This window comes from Barbus barbus, assembly GCF_936440315.1.
Source record: "Barbus barbus genome assembly, chromosome: 21".
Lineage (NCBI taxonomy): Eukaryota > Metazoa > Chordata > Actinopteri > Cypriniformes > Cyprinidae > Barbus > Barbus barbus.
Window position 1 is genome coordinate 29,671,316 of NC_136749.1, and position 20,221 is coordinate 29,691,536.

Here is a 20,221-nt window from a genome sequence, read left to right on the forward strand (position 1 = left end):
GGGTTGTTTTGATTAATAATAACAAAAAAATAAAGCTAAGTAACACAAAAAACATGATTTATGAACATGAACAGAGTTATCTGTTTTTGTAAATAACCTCTTCAGATTCTGATGGCACACAATACTTTACATGTATGTCTAGTGGGTTGCAGAATTTAAGCTACAAATTAAACAGCTACAAAGCCCTCAAAATGTATTTGGACATTTCAGTCATGCTTAATGCACGGATGCCATTGCATTAGATATAAATATCAAAATATTTATCATAAAGAAACACTTACAAACAAAACATTTGAGAAAAGGATAGTTGGTTTGAAATTGGAGATATTGCCACAACCCTTTCAGGTCAAAATAAAACACTCATGCAACTGGAGATAATTGTAATGATATTTTTCCAAAAAGTGCTTTTTTATGTGCAAACTTAAAAAAAAAAAATTGAGTGCACTTTTGTCTACTTTTTGGGGCCACTGTATGATTGAGGCAATCACAATGCCACGTTTGCCACTGTTGCTGTAAACAACACTCAACACAACAGCGTGACCTTCAGCGCGAGAAACTCTAGCACCGCTGCGAGTTTTGACCCTTTCGGCTTGCCATACCGGCTGCACTCCTAGCAAACCAATGAAAATGCAGGAATGGTCTGTTTTCCCCCAAAGCGTGTGCCATCTTTCCGCTCCGTGCATCTGGTAGTGTTGTGCATGCATTAGGAGCCGGATTGCACACATGCATGGACGTCATCCGGGTTGCATTCGAGCAGCAGACGCTAGAGAGGGAGGGAGAGCCGCTAACATCACGCTTAATCAAAGGTGAAGCCAGGACAGAGAGGAAAGAGCATGGCGTCCGCGTTCGGCTCCAGGACCCTGAGTAAAGATGATGTGAACTACAGGATGCATTTCCGCATGATCAACGAGCAGCAGGTGGAGGACATCACCATCGACTTCTTCTACAAGCCTCACACCATCACCCTGCTCACGTGCACCGTGCTCAGCCTCATGTACTTCGCGTTTACGCGGTGAGTGACGCATAACTCCAATGTCGCACAAAGAACCAACTGCGTGTTACTATAGCAACACTTCATTACGCAGCTCGGTTTCATATAGCAATCATGCTATCTAAGTCTGAATTCTCTGGCTTTTAGTGCGTGTTTGTTGTGCTGGGATCACCTATGTGCTATTAGGTGTTCTAGCTAGCTTATCCACGGTCTTTCACTTCCGGTAAAACGAATAAAAATACTGATGACGTCACCGCGTACTCAGGGGCTTGTGCAGTTTTATGCTATGCAATGCGATTTCTGTAATCTGAAGTAACATATCATGCATCATGTAAGGGAAGTAAACAAGACTACTGGCTGTTTATATTCTTCTTCTTTTCCCAATCATAGCTTGCTAGATTTATGACTAACTGAAATAAGCAAAAAAAGTATGATGTTGATAAATACAATATCAATACTTGAATTCCAAAGGTAACATTTAACACGCATCTAAAAACATATTCAGGTGAGGTAACCGGTTTACTGCTAGCTAGAAACACTCCATTAATATGACGAGCTGCACCTCAATATACATGTTTGGAAACATTGATCATTATGATGGAGTTTGTAGTGTAATTTACTACAATAATTAATTTATCAGTATTTACTGTAATAAATATTTGAAGTTATTGTTGTATCTGATTGTATTGGTCTTTATAGAGTGATAGTCAATGTAAAAAGAGCAAATGAACACAAAACAGCAGAACAACAAAGAATCCAGTAGAATCCAGTCTTCCAGTGACGCATTAAAATACAGTAATAAAATTAGCCAATTTTGTGATTATCGTCATCAGCCAATGATGTGTTTGCTTGGGTGAAAACAAAAGTGGTAGTTCCCATGCTGTCAGTCCCAGACTCTTTCAGCAGCATCGTCAATGGGAATTATTTATATTTCAAAATGTCAAGAACCTATTTTTCTGTTGTGTGATCACAAGCATTCATTCTCTGACTGGTGTGTGACGCGTCTGACTGCATCGTCTGGTGTCTGTGTGTAAGTGTAGATAATTGTGAAACTGGTGATAATTGGAAGATTGGCTGGGTGTACGCAGGTTTTTCAGCATCTGATCACATGTTTCCGTTGCAGAGATGATGGAAACCCTGACAATAACCTTTGGGTGGGTCTCATCCTGGTCATCTCCTTCTTCTTGGTCATCAGTGTTCTCGCCTTCCCCAACGGTAAGAGTCTCGAAGCCACGCTGAAGATCTCAGTATCCAGCGCTTTTGGCCATAAGTGTACATATATTGAAGTGACATACTGCCAAGTTTGGTGACCCATACTCGGAATTCGTGCTCTGCATTTAACCCATCCAACATGTGAACACACACACACACACACACAGCAGTGAACACACACACACCGTGAACACACACCCGGAGCAGTGGGCAGCATTTATGCTGCGGCGCCCGGGGAGCAGTTGGGGGTTCGGTGTCTTGCTCAAGGGCACCTCAGTCGTGGTATTGAGGGTGGAGAGAGCGCTGTACATTCACTCCCCCCACCTACAATCCCTGCCGGCCCGAGACTCGAACCCACAACCTTTGGATTACGAGTCCGACTCTCTAACCATTAGGCCACGACTTCCCCCGCAGTTACTCGACTTCCCCCTGCAATTACACACACAGTTGAAGTCAAAACTTTACATACACCTTTCAGAATCTGCAAAATGTTAATTATTTTACCAAAATAAGAGGGATCATAGAAAATGCATGTTATTGTTTATTTAGTACTGACCTAAATAAGATATTTCACATAAAAGATGTTTACATATAGTCCACAAGAGAAAATAATAGTTGAATTTATAAAAATGACCCCGTTCAAAAGTTTTCATCCCCTTGATTCTTAATACTGTGTTGCTCCCTGAACGATCCACAGCTGTGTTTGTTTTGTTTAGTGATAGTTGTTCATGAGTCCCTTGTGTGTCCTGAACAGTTAAACTGCCTGCTGTTCTTCAGAAAAATCCTTCAGGTCTCACAAATTCTTTGGTTTTCCAGCATTTTAGTGTATTTGAACCCTTTCCAACAATGACTGTATGATTTTGAGATTCATCTGTTCACACTGAGGACGACTGAGGGACTCATATGCAACTATTACAGAAGGTTCAAACGCTCACTGATGCTCCAGAAGAAAAAGCCATGCACTAAAAGCCTTTTGACCAGAATGAAGATGAACATTTTTCTTGTTTTGCCTATAAATATCATATTTGTTCATTTAGTACTGCCCTTCAGAAGCTACAGAAGATAGCTTGCATGTTTTTCAGAAGACAGATTAAGTTAAATTGACCTTAATCTTCAAATTCAAAAAGTTTTCACGCCCCGGCTCTTAATGCATGTGAAAATCACTCTAGTAGTGTTTCTTTATGAGAAGTGGTTTCATTAAATTTGAGTATAAAGGCATGTTGTGTGCAAATCTGTGTCTATATTGCTGTTCAAACCTTAACATCATTCATATTGCCAGGTTAATAATTGTTTTCTCCAGGAATATATAATGGGTTTGGAAATTTTAGAGAAATGCTTAATAAACGCATTACACTGTAACTAAACCCATTCAATTTTAGTCGACTAAAGTATTTTGATATTTAGTTGACTAAAACAGTTCAGATGACTAAAACTAAATCAAAATTTGCTGTCAAAATTAAGACTGTCACTAACAATAAACGCTGCTTGCATATATAAAACTATTTTTAACGCTACATGAATAACAGCAACAAACTTTGTCGTGAGTATATACACATGACAGCATTTTTAGTTTTGCCAAACCTTCCCACATTCTCCTGGATCGGCTTTGTTTACATTCATAAGCGCCATCTTTTGCATGTGGGAGCACTGAGTACAGGCTTGTGCTACAGCGCCACACTGGTCAAACTGTGTCATTGCAAGCCCTTACATTTGGTCATATGAGATTTACCAAATGAAATGCTTGTTTTGATTGTCTATGATGTCAACTAATAACCCTCTTTGCCTTTTTTTCAGGTCCGTTCACAAGACCTCATCCAGCAATATGGCGTATAGTGTTCGGTGAGTTGAGGCCTGGTAATACAGATGCACTTTAAACTGAATAAATGATGAAAGGGCAGATCTCAGGTCGTGGTTGAGTTAGTAGGTTGGTGTGTTTCTCGTTTCTGAAGTGTGTGTTTGTGTGGTTGTGCAGGATTGAGTGTGCTGTACTTCCTCTTCCTGGTTTTTATCATCTTCCTGAACTGGGAGCAGGTCAAGTCTCTCATGTTCTGGCTGGATCCCAATCTGCGCTACGCCAAACGGGAAGCTGACATCATGGTCAGTGATGGTCAGCGAGATCTGGCCCAGTTCTGTTGTTATAGGAATAGCTCACGAATGCATTGTGTTCAAAATATGGAACAAATTAGTGCAAATCAGGGTCAATATAGTTAATTAAAAGTAAAACCATAAAAATCTATTTTTTGTGACTTGAATTAAAATAAACTTTAACTGAAAGGATTCATTAATCAAAATGTAATTAATTAGATTAAAAATTTTAATTGACTGACAGCCCTAATGTGTATGTATATGTTTCAACTATAATTTTATTTATTTCAGCTAGTTGCCAAGAAAACAGTTCTCATTTTCATTTGAACTCGATATACTAAAATAACTGAAATAAAAACTATACAGACATATTAAAAAAATTATGACAGCTTTAATTAAATTAAAATTATTAAAAACTTTTTTTTTTTGTAAATTATTTAAATTAAAAATGGAAACAGGCAATGCATTTCTATACAAAAATTGGACCCATTTTTTTTCTCTTTTTGTTGTTAAAGTTTTATGAATTTAAATAATTAGACATGCTTTTTGATTACATTTAAGGAAAATCATTTAAGATGCAGGATGAATTTCTTTAAAAATAAAAAGTAGCACTCAAAATTTTTCATTAGACCCTATTATTGTTAAAAATTTAAGATAATAATATATTCAATTGTAAAAATTGTATTAATTTAACTGATTAGACATGCCATTTGATTAATAATATTAAATCAAACCATTTGAATATTAAAATGAAATTTAGAATCCAGAAAAAGTAAAATATCATAAAATATCAAATCATTTAAGATGGACAAATTGAGAAAATAAATTATTTCAACTTGTTACCGAGGAAACATTTCTCGTTGTCTTTTACTTTAAGTTGATGAACTAAAAGAACTCAAACTAAAACGGAAATAAAAATGCCTAAAAATTAAAACACAGAATTTTTGAAACTTTAATTGAAATTAAAATGAAAACAGAAAATACTATTAATAAAATGTCAATGACACCATCACAAATCTCAAGCAGATGCAGTTTCAGTTTCAGTTTAATATTGTTCCACCCACAATAGCAACTTTAGCACGTGTTAAACTGTGACTGCTGTGATGATTGACAGGAGTATGCCATCAACTGTCATGTGATCACCTGGGAGCGAATCCTCAGCCACTTCGACATCTTCGCCTTCAGTCATTTCTGGGGTTGGGGAATGAAGGCTCTGCTGATCCGCAGCTATGGACTGTGCTGGACCATCAGCATCACCTGGGAGCTGACCGAGGTACAACCCCTCACATTACTTCACTCACAGCATGACACACTGCTACACCGATTCATAGAACACAATATATGATGTTTGCCAGAAAATAAAAGCAATTCTTTCATTTTCATTTGATTTCATTTAAAAGGAATTAATCAATGGTTGAAAGTTTTATGCATTTATTTGATTACCACTCTTTTCAATAATAAATTTGTGTTAAATCATAAAACACAGAATGCAGAAAAATTAAAACACACATAAAAAAGCACATAATTTACTTGAAATAAAATAATTGTTAATGTAAATTTAAAAAAAAAAATTTTTTTTTAAAAATCAACAAGTTGCCAAGGAACCATTTCTCTTTTTTTAGTTTAACTTGGTGTATTAAAATAAATAAAACTGAACTGAAATAAAAATAATATAGGGAACTATATAGTAGACTTGTAGTCAAGATCGCCTAAATCGAGACCAAGACACTACCAAGACCAGAAGGTATCGAGACCAAGACAAGACCAAGACCAAGACAGACCATGTCAAGACCAAGACCAAGTCGAGACCAAGACCGATACCAAGTCGAGACCGGAGAAAAAAAACAGACTAGTGTTGAAGCTACGCAATAACTTGTATGAACAGCAGCATACTAGGGTTTACATTCAATACATATTAGACGGTATTACTTCAACTACAGGCAGAGCAATACAGAGACAGACCATGTCATGTGTGTGACTGAGCTCACTGTAAATGTTTTTTCAGACTGGGTGAGATCAACTATGTGTAGCAATTGTATGACGGCTGTTACTGCACTATTAGAGGATTGAGACTCCCTTAACTTTTGTATACTGTTGAGGACTGACATTACTGGTACTGACTGGTTCATCTGACAAAACATCAAACACCCCCAACACCATCTTGCTCCTCCAACAACTGTCTAAAGAATGAGAAATATGTAACCAATTGAAATTATACTTAATGTGTAGATGAAATTGTAACATCAAATGAAAGATACACAATTATAAACTTGGATTAGGCCTAATGTTTGACAGTCAATGTCATATGTCAATGTCAATGGCTGTCGCAAAAAATAAAAAAATAAATACATGCATGTGATTGGTTGCATTTGATTTGAAGGGCGCAAAATATTAATGTTGCATTATCAAACGTTGTGTTGTCGTGGATACCAAAGATTCTAGAGCGTGTAGTTTTTTTTTTTTTTTTTTTTTTTTTTTTTTTGAGTGTGTAGCAGTGATGCGCGGGTAAATAAACAACCCAATCCGTATATCATTCGTCCATTCGTTTTTTGATTTAGTATTGAAAGAAGAAACATGAGAAAACGGCTTTTGGAAAAGTGTGAAAGCCCTTAGTAGCGCAAACTGTTCTTTTTCTGAATGCTGATATAGTGTTATGTAATAATATAGGCTTGATTTATTCATTTATTTCGTTTCATTTTCTTAATTAAGATGCTGCATGTGTTTATCCAGTCTAATCGAAGTGTGCGGCTCTCCCCCCTTTCCCAACAAAAATCCCACCCCCTCTCAGAAAATACATAAAACTGACATTACTGAGCTATATGCGCTTAAAAGTAACCTATTAAAATTATACAATGGCATTGCTCAGTTCAACGTGTTGGGAAATCGGGATTTCCCCGAATTTTGTCCCGCGTCAGCATTTATTCAACAGTTAGTTGAATATAAATACTAGAACTATATAAATTACAAAGGTTTAATTGGCATCTTTATTTCAAACGACCCGACCGACCGCGACCCGAATATCATTAAAAATATTTTTGGATGACTCGTAACCGCGGGTGACCGCGGGCACCCGCTCATTTTGGATCAACCCGTGCATCACTGGCGTGTAGTACTGCTAAATCCCCGACCACTATGACGGTCTAAGACAGTGAGACTTGACAAGACCGAGAGGTCCGAGACCAAGACAAGACCAAGACCAAAGACCGTCAAGGCCGTGTCAAGACCGAGACCACGTAAAAGTGGTCTCGAGACCGGTCTCGAGACCAAGACCGGTCTCGAGACATACATCACTACTATATAGACATTAAAAAGACAAGAACACAACAAAACTCAAATTAAATTATTCTAATTGTTTTATTTTTATGCCTTTCATCTTTCACACCCTTCCCTGTTATTGTTCAAATGTTATTATTTATTTACTTATTTATTATTGTAAGAATAATATGAAATTCTTAAAGCTTATGAAATGAATTGATTAGACATTATTTTTGATTATTAAAATTAAATCATACATTTAAAACTAAGTCCATAATTAAAATTGAAATTTGAGATCAAATTCAGCATCTGGCTCCAAATATTTTTTGGTTCAAAATCTATTTTAGCAATCCCAGAATGCATTGTGAAATGTTCAGTAAAAAAAAAAAAAAATTATAGTTTTTATTTATCAATAATTCTCACTTCATCCTCCATCTAAGATGTTTTTGTTATATTGAGTTTTCAAATTACATAGTGAGAAATATTGATAAATATAGTTAATTAAATACAAATGAATAAATATGATTAATTCAGTTAAGTAAATACCACAATGTATTAATAAAATAGTTAAAACTACTGAAGTTAACTCCTTAAAAACGACTTATTACAGCATCACATTGTTCATTAGAAACATGCTCAACACATCAGTGGAGTCTGATGTGCGTTTGCTTGAAGAGACACAATAACTGGGGAATAATCTCTCCGCACAGCTGTTCTTCATGCATCTTCTTCCAAATTTCGCGGAGTGCTGGTGGGATCAGGTCATCCTGGATATTCTGCTGTGTAACGGTGGAGGGATCTGGCTGGGGATGACCGTCTGCCGCTTTCTGGAGATGCGCACGTATCACTGGGCCAGCATCAAGTAAGAAAGCCCTCAAACACTGCCTTCTCGGTTCAAATCTGAAGGGAACAGGGCTTTTTCAGTTCAGCAACTCTTTACCTTTATCCATCAGATCATCCCCTACGTATCTTCTTTTAAATCTTCTCTTAAAACATATCTTTTTTTTTCCTTAGGCTTTTGCTTAAGTTAACTCTTTCCCTTCCAAACACAGAATTTTCCAGGTTTTCGCTGTTAGTTTGAAAGTAGAGGATCTGATCTATATTTTGATGTATTGCATGTTCAGATGTTTTGTTTTGTTTGGTGATGTTTGTATTACTTATTGTAGTACTAAATGATTTAGTACTTGATGCTTTTTGTTGGTTGGTATTTCTGATGTTTTGGCTTGCAGCACCTTGGTCAGCACTCGTTGCTTTTAAGGAGCTATGTACATATACTTGACCTTGACCTTCTGAGAGGTGTTTATCAGAGACTGATGGTGCTAAATGACTGTGTTTGTGCCGCACAGAGACATCCACAGCACCACGGGGAAGATCAAGCGAGCCGCTCTGCAGTTCACGCCGGCCAGCTGGACATACGTGCGCTGGCTCGACCCAAAGTCCTCCCTACAGAGAGTGATGGGAGTCTATCTGTTCATGATCATATGGCAGGTATGTCCATTCACTTCTCTATCAGCCAATGTTAAATAATAAAACTCTTCACCGGGGCATTAAAATCGTAGTTTTATGAATTAAAATGATTATTAAAGTTTACTCAAACCATTAAAACTGAATCTAGCGAGATTAAAACAGAAAACATGGAATTTGGGAAAAAATACATTGGATTTTTTTCAGCTCTAACTAGTTCAGAAGTGTAGGTCACATGAGTTCTCCTGAGAGGACGGGCTCCGCCCCCGAGCCGTTTCCACGGCGATGAAAGGCCGCTCTGCATTCTCTATTGTGTGCGAGGAGGCCGGTCCCCTCGCTCCCTACTGAGGGCCCTTTAAACAGTAATTAAATGTCTTTGAGATGGGAATTGCAGGAGGAGGAGATGCTTCATTTCCACTTCACAGACTCTCAGCAAATCAGCTGCCAATACTGTGAATCTCCGAAGCACAATCTCTACCAGTTTCACTGGATTTCGAGGCTAAATATGGGGTTTCACATGAATGTGGCTTTGAAAAAGTAGTAATTTTTAGGCTTTTAGATCATTTGCCTTATTTGAAGTAGGTCAGGTTATAAAAACAGAGCGACTACATGTGATGTGCAAAACATATTTTAAATCAGAATTTCTGCTTGATTGTTTATATTGTTGCAAAATGTGAACTATATTATCGCACAACTGTAATTTGATAAATGCAACCAAGGCATGAAGATATTATAGGTTTTTTTTAATTGCTTAGACACTAAAAGTGATACTTGAGGCCCACTTAGTGGAACCATTCACTCATAAACCTACTCTTTAGACCAAGTCTGCAAAACTACAAGCACATTACATGCTTTAAACTCTACTTTTAGCAGAACTCTAAACACAGTTCTCTATATTACACGCGTTATTTGAAACTAACAGCTGTTTAATTTGGGAAACACTGCGTGATCATGTGTGAAAACACATCATTTGTTCACTTAGTAATCAAAACTCGTTTTTTTTAGAAAGAAATTATTTTACACACACACACACACACACTGAAGCCAAGTCAGAAATGCAACGGGGTAAAAATAATTTCTTTCTAAAAAAAAAAAAAAAACCAAGTTTTGATTACTAAGTTTATAAATGATGTAAGTGTTTTCACACATGATCACTGTGTGTAGGTCATCAGTAAATGAGTGGGGCAGTGTTTCCCAAATTAAACCGTTTCGAATGATGGGTGTAATGTTCTCTGTTTAGAACTTTTTGAAATTGTAGTAAATTATTAAATTATTAGTTTTAAAAATTCAGTTGATTATTAAAGCTCAATCACATTTGCCGTGCAAATGAAAATGCAAACTAATCTGTTAATAGATTAATTAAAATAATTTCTTTACTGCATAAAACAGTTTCTTTTCCCCTGATCTTAAGGATCAGTTTAGTTTGTGGTTTGGTTGATTGGTTTCTTTTCCTCTGTCTCTGACTCAAGCTGACGGAGCTGAACACGTTCTTCCTGAAGCACATCTTCGTGTTCCCAGCATGCCACGCTCTCAGCTGGTGCCGGATCCTGTTCATCGGGATCATCACTGCTCCTACTGTACGGTAAGTGACCAACACACATTTTACACTTTTATTCAGTGCAAAATATACCTAAATGCCATTTGCAGCTCATTAAAATTTAATTTAATAAAAAAAATATATTGAAAAAATTTAAATTAATAAAATAAATATAATTAATAGAAAAACAATGTGATGCCTGCACACCTGAATCATTAATTAAATCATAATATAAAATTGAAATGAATTAAAAACAGAAATGGATTAAATTAAAATAAATAATATTAATTTAAAAACAATCCAATTAAAAAGTCATCTGAATCGTTTTAATATAAAACAATCAAATGAAAATGTAATGCCCACACACCTGAATTAATTAAATCATAAAAATGTTCAATTAAAATGGATTTAAAATGATGCAAAAAAATGGATATTAATATTTATTTTTATGAAAACAAGCCAATTAAAATGTAATGCATGCACATCCCAATCATTAATTAAATAATAAAAATATAAAATTAAAATTGATCTAAAATATTACATATTAATATTTATTTTTATAACTTTTTATGAAAACAAGCCAATTAAAATGTAATGCTTGCACACCCCAATCATAAAAATGTAAAATTAAAATTGATCAAAAATGTTACATAATTTATAAAAATCAAAATAAATATTAATATGAAAACAAGCATATTAAAATATAATGCCTGCACACCTGAAGCATTAATTAAATCACAAAAACGTAATATTAAAATTAAAAGGTAACATAAAAACTGATAAATTTAAATAAATAATCATATAAAAACAATCCAACGCAAATGTAATGCCCACACACCTGAATCATTTATTAAATAATAAAAATGTCAAATTAAAATTGACCAAAAATGTAACAAAAACTGATCAAATTTAAATAAATAATATTAGTATAAAAACAATCAAATTAAAATGTAACCTGAATCATTTATAGGTGAGTGGGATGAAAATGCAATATAAACATAAAAAATAAAATTAAATTACAAGTCACACTTACTAAAACAACTGTATTTGTTTACTTGCATGTCATGATGTGACCATTAAATAATATCAGAGAAATATGCAAATGAGTTGTTAAATGATTGAAATGCTGACTGAAAGTCTCGGGGGTGTTGAAGTAAGTATTGTTTGCTGACAGACATGCACTACTGAAGTGTGTGGCGTCAGGCCCAGAGCGTGTGTTACAGGACTGATGTGATCTGATGTTCCTCTGCTCTGATGTTTAGGCAGTATTACGCGTATCTGACGGACACACAGTGCAAGCGGGTCGGGAGTCAGTGCTGGGTGTTCGGGTGAGTCTGAGCGCTTCTCGTGGGAATCTGGAGCTTTGCTGCTGGTCATGCGTTGAACCACAAACCTGCATGAAAGCTGCTGTTCCACTCAGTGACCTAGATTTGGGTTATCTTGTGCCAAACATCTAGGTTAAACCATTTAGATTTTATCTAACATCCTTTGGCTTCATGTTGCACAATTTAAGTCTAATAAAACGTAGGGTTGCACTATATATCAAAATAAAATTGATATTGCTTAGTTCAGTTGTGAAATCACGCAGTCTGTGATTTAATAGAATTTGCGCTAATGGTTTCGCTCTGAAACTGGCAGCACATATTTTATTTGCTTGCAACCCTTCAAAATAAAAGCTTGATGGTTTAATGTTGAAAATTAGGAAATTAAATAATTTTGCAGTATTAAGTTCTTTTTTTGTAATTTTACAGTGAAAAAAATTGTTTTTTAGTATTTTTATTTTGCTCTATTTTTGTTTCACAATAATCACAATAAAATCATGATAATCATTATTATTTATTTTATAGTATTTTATTATTTTATAGGCATATGAAGCCCTCCACATTTAAAAAAATAAATTATTTTGATGTTTTATACAGATGCAACAGACTCTAGAATGATTCAATCTTTTCAGATATAGCTATTCAAGTAATCTGGGGAAATTTCATTGCATTATGCATTGCAGAAAAATTAAATAATTAAATTATGCCAATCTCTGGTTTTCTGTCCCGCAGAGCGATCGCTTTCCTGGAGGCCTTGGCGTGCATTAAATTCGGACAAGAATTGTTTTCCAAGATGCAGATTCTGTATGTGATTCTGTGGCTCTTGTGTTTGGTGAGTTCCTGCGGTCTGATTGTGGGAGGAGATTGTCTCGATTGACTTTAATGTGGAAGTGATGGTTTGTTTGTGTCTGGCTGCGTCTGCAGGCTTTCATCACGTTCCTGTGTCTGTATGGGATGGTCTGGTTCGCTGAGAACTACGGGCCTCGAAAGAAGGTGCGTCATTTACTCAATCACTGCGAGACTTTCTTACTTCACTGGAAAACAAAAGAACATTCAGCTATAATTTGTCTAATTAAAAATGCAACACTAAAGGCATAAATGTTTAAGGAGATATTATTCAATATGACTAGGTTATATACATCTGTTGAGCACCCCTGTAACGGTTTGCTCTATTTTACTCTCAAGCGCTTTTAAGAATTGCTGCTGCTTTTAATAATGTAAGAAAGATGGTTGACTAGTTTATCTGTATTGTGCAAAAACAGCTGAAGGAAGACCCGAGTCAATTCTTTGCTAGAAAGAATCATAAAGGATTGTTGCTACTACAGTATATAAATAATATAGAATATAAAATGTAGTATGAATGATGTGATATTTTGACTCTGTAGAGCTTCTCTGAGTGTGAGGACAGTATTTACACGGAGCCGGGCGATGGTGTGTCTGAAAGCACAGGTACAGAAACATCAGAAACAACATGTTGATTATTAATGCTTCGTTATGGTAATGATGGCTCACAAAAACACTGAATCTAAGCTGTAGTGTTATGACCTCTTGTGGTGACCCAGCAGAAACACATGGCTGACAAGTACCGGAGTTGTTTCTAATACTAGAGTCTAGTATTAGACGGTAAGCAGTAGTCTAGTAACTAGACTACTGCTTACTGCACAGTGTGTATATATATATATATATACTGTATTGCATGCTATTTTATTTAAGTGATACTGGAAGCCACACTGGAAATGGAAGGTTAAGTCAAGCATACTATTGTTGCACATTTTGGCAAATGTATTAGATTTATCATCCATGTAGTGTTTTATTGTTTTGTTTTGTTTTTTTTGTCATGTTTTATATCTCTTTTTATTATTTTATTCGGTTTTGACACTTATTCGATATTGTTTTTTAATTTTTTGAATGTTTTTATTTTAGTATCTTCCATTTTTCATTTTAAGTTGAAAGCTTTAATAATTTTTTTTTTTTTGTCATTTTCATTAGATATCAGTTTTCAATATTTTGAATTTATTTTTATTTTTGTTTTTCCCTTTTTTATTTTAATTTGAAATTTTTCATAATTGTGTTGGATTGTTTTGTCATTTTTATTGTAGTTTAAATATTTTGAAGTAGTTTATATTTTTGTATTTTTCATTTTAATTTCAGTTAAAGTTTTAGTGATTTTGTTGGGTTATTTTTGTTAGATTTCTTTTTTTATATTTTGAATTAGTTTTTATTTTTAGATTTTCCATTTGTAATTGTAAAGTTATATTTTTATTTATTTTTAATTTCTTTGCCGACTAGCTGGAAAAAAAGTTAATTTTTTTTTTGTAATTTTTATTTTATTTCAGTTGATTTTAAGTTTTTTATGGTTTTAGTTAATGATAATCCTTATAGTCAATGCATATAGTATACATATAGTAGGTTTGCATGCTATGTACAGTAAACAAAGTTTATCTGCAGAAACTAATATCATTATGCAATTGTGAAATATCCAGTCAAGTTAATTTGTTTCCCTATAGATCTTTGCAAACATGCATGTATTATATGTTGTGCATTCTGTACATGAACTCAAACATACGTGCCAGTGTTTTCTGTCACACTGTAATGTGTTTGTGCTGTAGGGGAGTTTGAGACGGACAGCACAACTTCCTCTTCCACCAGGAAACGGAGAGACTCGGGAAATAACAGAAGCACCAATGGCGTGGAGAAATAAGGCCGTCTCTGAAAGGCCTTTCGACGGGAACTTTTGCACAGGTGTCGCTCCTGTTAGCGGAGGGAACCTCAGATGACTGTGATGATGATGAAGGGTGAGATGGTGCTGTAAGACCCTTTGAAAAGGCAATACTGTGTGTCCGGTGTTTAGTTAGAGAGCTCACTTTACCTGCAGAGACTGGTAAACCAGGTTAGATCCCAAGCAGTGCTGTGCGTGCGTCATGGTGTTTTCAATCGCATACGTGACTCGTATCAGTGCTGGATTTGATGTCACAGCTGTATTTTACTGTATGCAGCCGATTTCAGAGTATGTAATTCATATCATAATGTGTTTACAAATAATCACATTTTAAAGTCAACATGATATCAGAATTTACCCTTTTTACCTTCTTAAAACACATTATTATTGTGCAGTTTGCTTGTGCATGTTTAAATAATTTTCTTTTAGTGATAATCAGTCATAAAACTGCAAATGTAGAGTTTGGGCTTTTTTAAATGTTTTGTAAAGAAGTCTCTTCTGCTCACCAAGGCTGCATTTATTTGATCAAAAATACAGTAGAAAATGTGAAATATTATTGTAATTTAAAATAACTGTTCTCTATGTGAATATCTTTTAAACTGTAATTTATTTCTGTGATCAAATCTGAATTTTCAGCATCATTACTCCAGTCTTCAGTGTCACATGATCTTCAGAAATCATTCTAATATGCCGATTTACTGCTCAAGAAACATTTCTGATTATTAGCAATGTTGAAATCAGTTGTGCTGCACAAAGTTTTTGTGGAAACCGTGATACATTTTATTTTTCAGGATTCACAGATGAACAAATTTCAAAGAGCAGCATTTATTTGAAACAGAAATCTTTTGTAACATTATAAATGTCTTTACTGGCACTTTTGATCAATTTAATGCATCCTTGATGAATAAAAGTGTTTCATTCTTACAAATAAGATCTTACCTACCTAAACATCTGAATGCTTGCGTACATCAGATTATGGCTGTACAACCCGAATTCCGGAAATGTTGGGACGTTTGAATAAAATGAAAACTAAAAGACTTTCAAAACACATGAGCCAATATTTTATTCACAATAGAACATAGCTAACATAAATGTTTAAACTAATTTAACAATTTTATGCACAAAATGAGCTCATTTCCAATTTGATGCCTGCTACAGGTCTCAAAATAGTTGAGCAGGGGGCACGTTTTCCATGGTGTAGCATCTCCTCTTCTTTTCAAAACAGTTGGTTTGGATGTCTGGGCATCGAGGTTATGAGTTTCTGGAGTTTTGGTGTTGGAAATTGGTCCCATTCTTGCCTGATATAGGTTTCCAGCTGCTGAAGAGTTCGTGGTCGTCTTTGACGTATTTTTCGTTTAATGATGCACCAAATGTTCTCTACAGGTGAAAGATCTGGACTGCAAGCCAATTCAGCACCCAGACTCTTCTACTACGAAGCCATGCTGTTGTAATGGCTGCAGTATGTGGTTTTGCATTGTGCTGCTGAAATGCACATCATCTGGAGGGGAGCATATGTTGCTCTAAAACCTTCATATACCTTTCAGCATTCGTAGTGCCTTCCAAAACATGCAAGCTGCCCATACCGTATGCATTTATGCACCCCCATACTATCAGAGATGCTGGCTTTTGAACTGAACGCTGATGACAGGCTGGAAGGTCTCCCTCCTCTTAAGCCCAGAGGACACGGCGTCCATGATTTCCAACAAGAATGTCAAATTTGGACTCGTCTGACCATAGAGCACTTTTCCACTTTGAAACAGTCCATTTTATGAGCCGTGGCCCACAGGACGCGACGGCGCTTCTGGACCATGTTCACATATGGCTTCCTTTTTGCATGATAGAGCTTTAGTTGGCATCTGCGGATGGCATAACAGATTGTGTTTAACAACAGTGGTTTCTGGAAGTATTCCTGGGCCCATTTAGTAATCTCAATGCCGATGAGTGATGCAGTGTCGTCTGAGGGCTCGAAGACCATGGGCATCCAACAAAGGTCTTCGGCCTTGTCTCTTACACACAGAGATTTCTCCAGTTTCACTCAATCTTTTGATGATGTTATGCACCTTTGCAATTTGACGTTGAGGAACGTTGTTTTAAAATATTCCACAATCTTTTTACACACTCTTTCACAGATTGGAGAGAATCTGTCTGTCTTTACTTCTGAGAGACTCTGCCTCTCTAAGACATCTCTTTTATAGCTAATCATGTTACAGACCCGATGTCAATTAACTTAATTAGTTGCTAGGTGTTCTCCCAGCTGAATCTATTCAAGATTTCTTGCTTTTTCAGCCCTTTGTTGCCCCCGTGCCAACTTTTTTTTGAGACCTGTAGCAGGCATCAAATTAGAAATGAACATTTCTCCATTTAAACATTTATGTTCTCTATGTTCTGTTGTGAATAAAATATTGGCTCATGTGATTTGAAAGTCTTATAGTTTTCATTTTATTCAAATTTAAAAAAACGTCCCAGCATTTCCGGAATTCGGGTTATAAAATGGTTTGCGAGTGGCATCTCATGTTGACTTTAGTGAGGACTGTTGCTGTGTTTTGGCCAGTGTTTGATCAGACTGACTTCATCTGTTCAGGAGTTGAATGTGTCCAGGTTAAGCTGCTTTAAAAGAATCATGTTAGAGCTGAATGCCGGTTCATCGGCCTGAATCTCACAGAAAGCACATGGTTTTTAGCACTTTCAGAGATTGATGTTATACTTGAAGCGCAGGATGTTTTATCGTGTGATGTTTATTTCTAGTGCATCTCTGCTTCTCCAGTGATGTTCAACAGCTGCTGCCGTTTTCAGTTCTCTCACCAGAGAGAGAAGCGTTTCTCATGGAAGCTTATTTCAGCCACGGAATAAAAATTCAAGTAATTCTGAACTTTTTAATCTCACAGTTTTGACTTTTTTTCTCACAACTCTGAATTTAGGTCTTTTTTTTTTAATTAAGAGATGCATTCAGTTCTGAGAAGAAAAATCTTATTGCAAGTTTACAGCTGACAAATGTGAGACAATCTTGCAAATGCAAGAAGAAAAAGTCAGAAATATGAGGGAAAAAAATCAGAATTGCAAGAAAAAGTCAGAAATATGTCAGTGAGATATGAAGTCACAATTGCTTTTTTTTTTCTTGGAGGAAACAAGCTTGTCAAAATAAAAAAGGGCACATTTCTGACTTTTTCCTTACAATTTTTTTTTTCTCTCACATTTGACAATTTTAAAGTAAAATTTAATTACATTTTTAAAAATCTAAATTGCATTTATCTTGCATTTTTCTCACCTTTCACTTATTTTTTTTTTATAATTCAAATTATCTCGCATTTGACTTTTCTATCAATTCAAATTTTTTTTTGTCACCCTTGAGATTTTTCCATCTCACATTTATGGCATTTTTCTTGCACTTGCATTTGCACAGTTCAAAATGTAATTGTATACATACAGAAATAGTTTATATACAGTGCAGAGAAAAGCAAAAAAGAAACGATAAACATTACATTTTCACAAATTATAATGTAGGATTATTTATGAAAAAGTCAGACTTGTGAGAAAGAAACTCAGAATACCAAGAAAAACATCAGAATAGTGAGATTTGTATTGTTTTGTTCCTCTGTTGAAATAAGCTTCTGTAGTTTTTAGTTTTGCATGTTTGCTAGAATCATCTGTTTATCACATTAATATGATCCTGATCATCACACACTTACAGCAGTATACAGAAGCCTTCACAGACTTCCGTGTCTGTTTAACACAGATATCGTGTGCCTGCATGCATGTTTCAATAACTATCACCTGTTACCTGTTTGTGTGTGTGTTGTGCATTAGTGTTTTTCCTGATATGATAACTCGAGAGCGGTGTGGCTGATGTAAATCTGGTCTTGTTTTAAGTGCAGTATTCTGAGACTGAAATGTTTTGCACTCAGTTTCCTCCGTTCTCACAGGAATCTGCTCATCCGTTAATTAGGCTGCCAGTGGTTTGTTACTGACACTAACGCATCTGTTAAGTGTTGGTTGATATATCACTAGTGTTTATAATCAAACACCTTGTCCTGTGAATGAATTATGTTCCTGTATTAATGTGACAATCTGCAGATGGTCCGAGCGTCACATGAAGCTTCATATCCATTTGCCAAAGTCTTGTATTGTGTGTCTGTTTGGCCACTATGAAACCTTTCAATGCCTTTTTGTCCTGATTTTTGCATTTCACGTAAATTGTAAACGATTCAGTGTCTTTCAGTGATATTAAACAACTAGTTTTCAGTGAAGAATGGCACAACGTGACTGAAATTTGCAACTTTTCAATGTATGACGATTGTTTATGTTTGTTTGCTCACAATTTTACATGCAACTACTTTGGATGTAACTGAATTTTGTGATTAAATTTTGTTTCTTGTGATTAGATATTTTCCTGTATTTTTTTATTGTTTTGGTTTTGGGCTTTTCTGCCTTTTCTTGACCAGCACAATAAGTCATTTGTTTGTCCCTTCAGAAACAAAAATGTTGCAGCCAGATCATCATCAGATGCTGTTCATTTTTATTTTAAAAAATATATATATATATTTTATTGATTTTATAATAAATAAAATTATAAATTCTAATATAATGATGATAATAAAAAATACAAGTTATGATTCTATTAATACAAAATTTAATAATAATTATTATTATTACTTATACAAATTTATTATATTTTATAATTAAAATGTGACCCTGGACCACAAAACCAGTCATAAGGGTCAATTTATTGAAATTGAGATTTATACATCATCTAAACAAGCTTTCCGTGGATGTATGGTTTGTTAGGATCGGACAATATTTGGAAATCTGGAATCTGAGGGTGCAAAAAAATCTAAATATTGAGAAAATCACCTTTAAAGTTGTTCAAATGAAGTTCTTAGCAATGCATATTACTAATCAAAAATTAAGTTTTGATATATTTACAGTAGGAAAGTTACAAAATATCTTCATGGAACATGATCTTTACTTAATATCCTAATGATTTTTGGCATAAAAGAAAAATGGATAATTTTGACCCATACAGTGTATTGTTGGCTATTGCTACCTGTGCTACTCATGACTGCTTTTGTGCTCCAGAGTCACTCATAAGTTATTATTTATTTATGAATTGACCTAATAGATATAGTAGTGTGTGCTTTAACATGCAGTCACAATCATATTTGAATTAAATGCCACTTATGACAGAACTGCTGGAGGGTAGTGTGGAAATAACTGATGTGACTGTATGAGTGTTTGAGTGTTTTTGGCGCAGGAAAGCGGTCGGGATCTGCATTGGTGGACGCTGAGCTCATTTGACCAGCTCTACTAACCAGCGGCGTCAGATGTCAGACAGAAATAGACACGTATAGAGCTCTGAGCTCCGTCTCTCAGCCTCACAAAACCAGCTCATGTTTCAGAAAGCCTGCTTTAGGATCATGCTTTGTTGTGCAATTTTCAGGACAATTAAGGATATTTACCCACTAAATTCAATAATTTTTAAATGTAATTGTATAATTTAAAAGTATTTGTTGTTATTATTAATAATAATAATAATTTAGTTTTAATTGCTATTATTTAATTGCTATTATTCAGTTCTAACTTTTGTAATGCTTTATTATTAATGATAATATAGATTATTTTATTGCTATTATTCAATTTTT

The 20,221-nt window shown here is 35.1% G+C and overlaps 1 protein-coding gene across 1 annotated transcript; it reads left to right on the forward strand.

The window, feature by feature from the left end:
- Nucleotides 1-679: 679 nt before the first annotated feature.
- LOC306887758 (phosphatidylserine synthase 1) lies at nucleotides 680-18,963 on the forward strand. Its single transcript, XM_079445767.1, has 13 exons — nucleotides 680-1,012; nucleotides 2,115-2,206; nucleotides 3,998-4,042; nucleotides 4,176-4,300; nucleotides 5,403-5,561; nucleotides 8,254-8,405; nucleotides 8,890-9,031; nucleotides 10,477-10,589; nucleotides 11,807-11,872; nucleotides 12,599-12,698; nucleotides 12,791-12,859; nucleotides 13,252-13,315; nucleotides 14,476-18,963. The coding sequence occupies exons 1-13, from the start codon at nucleotides 834-836 to the stop codon at nucleotides 14,565-14,567; spliced, it is 1,398 nt and encodes a 465-aa protein (XP_079301893.1). The 5' UTR covers nucleotides 680-833; the 3' UTR covers nucleotides 14,568-18,963.
- The last annotated feature ends 1,258 nt before the right edge of the window (nucleotides 18,964-20,221 follow it).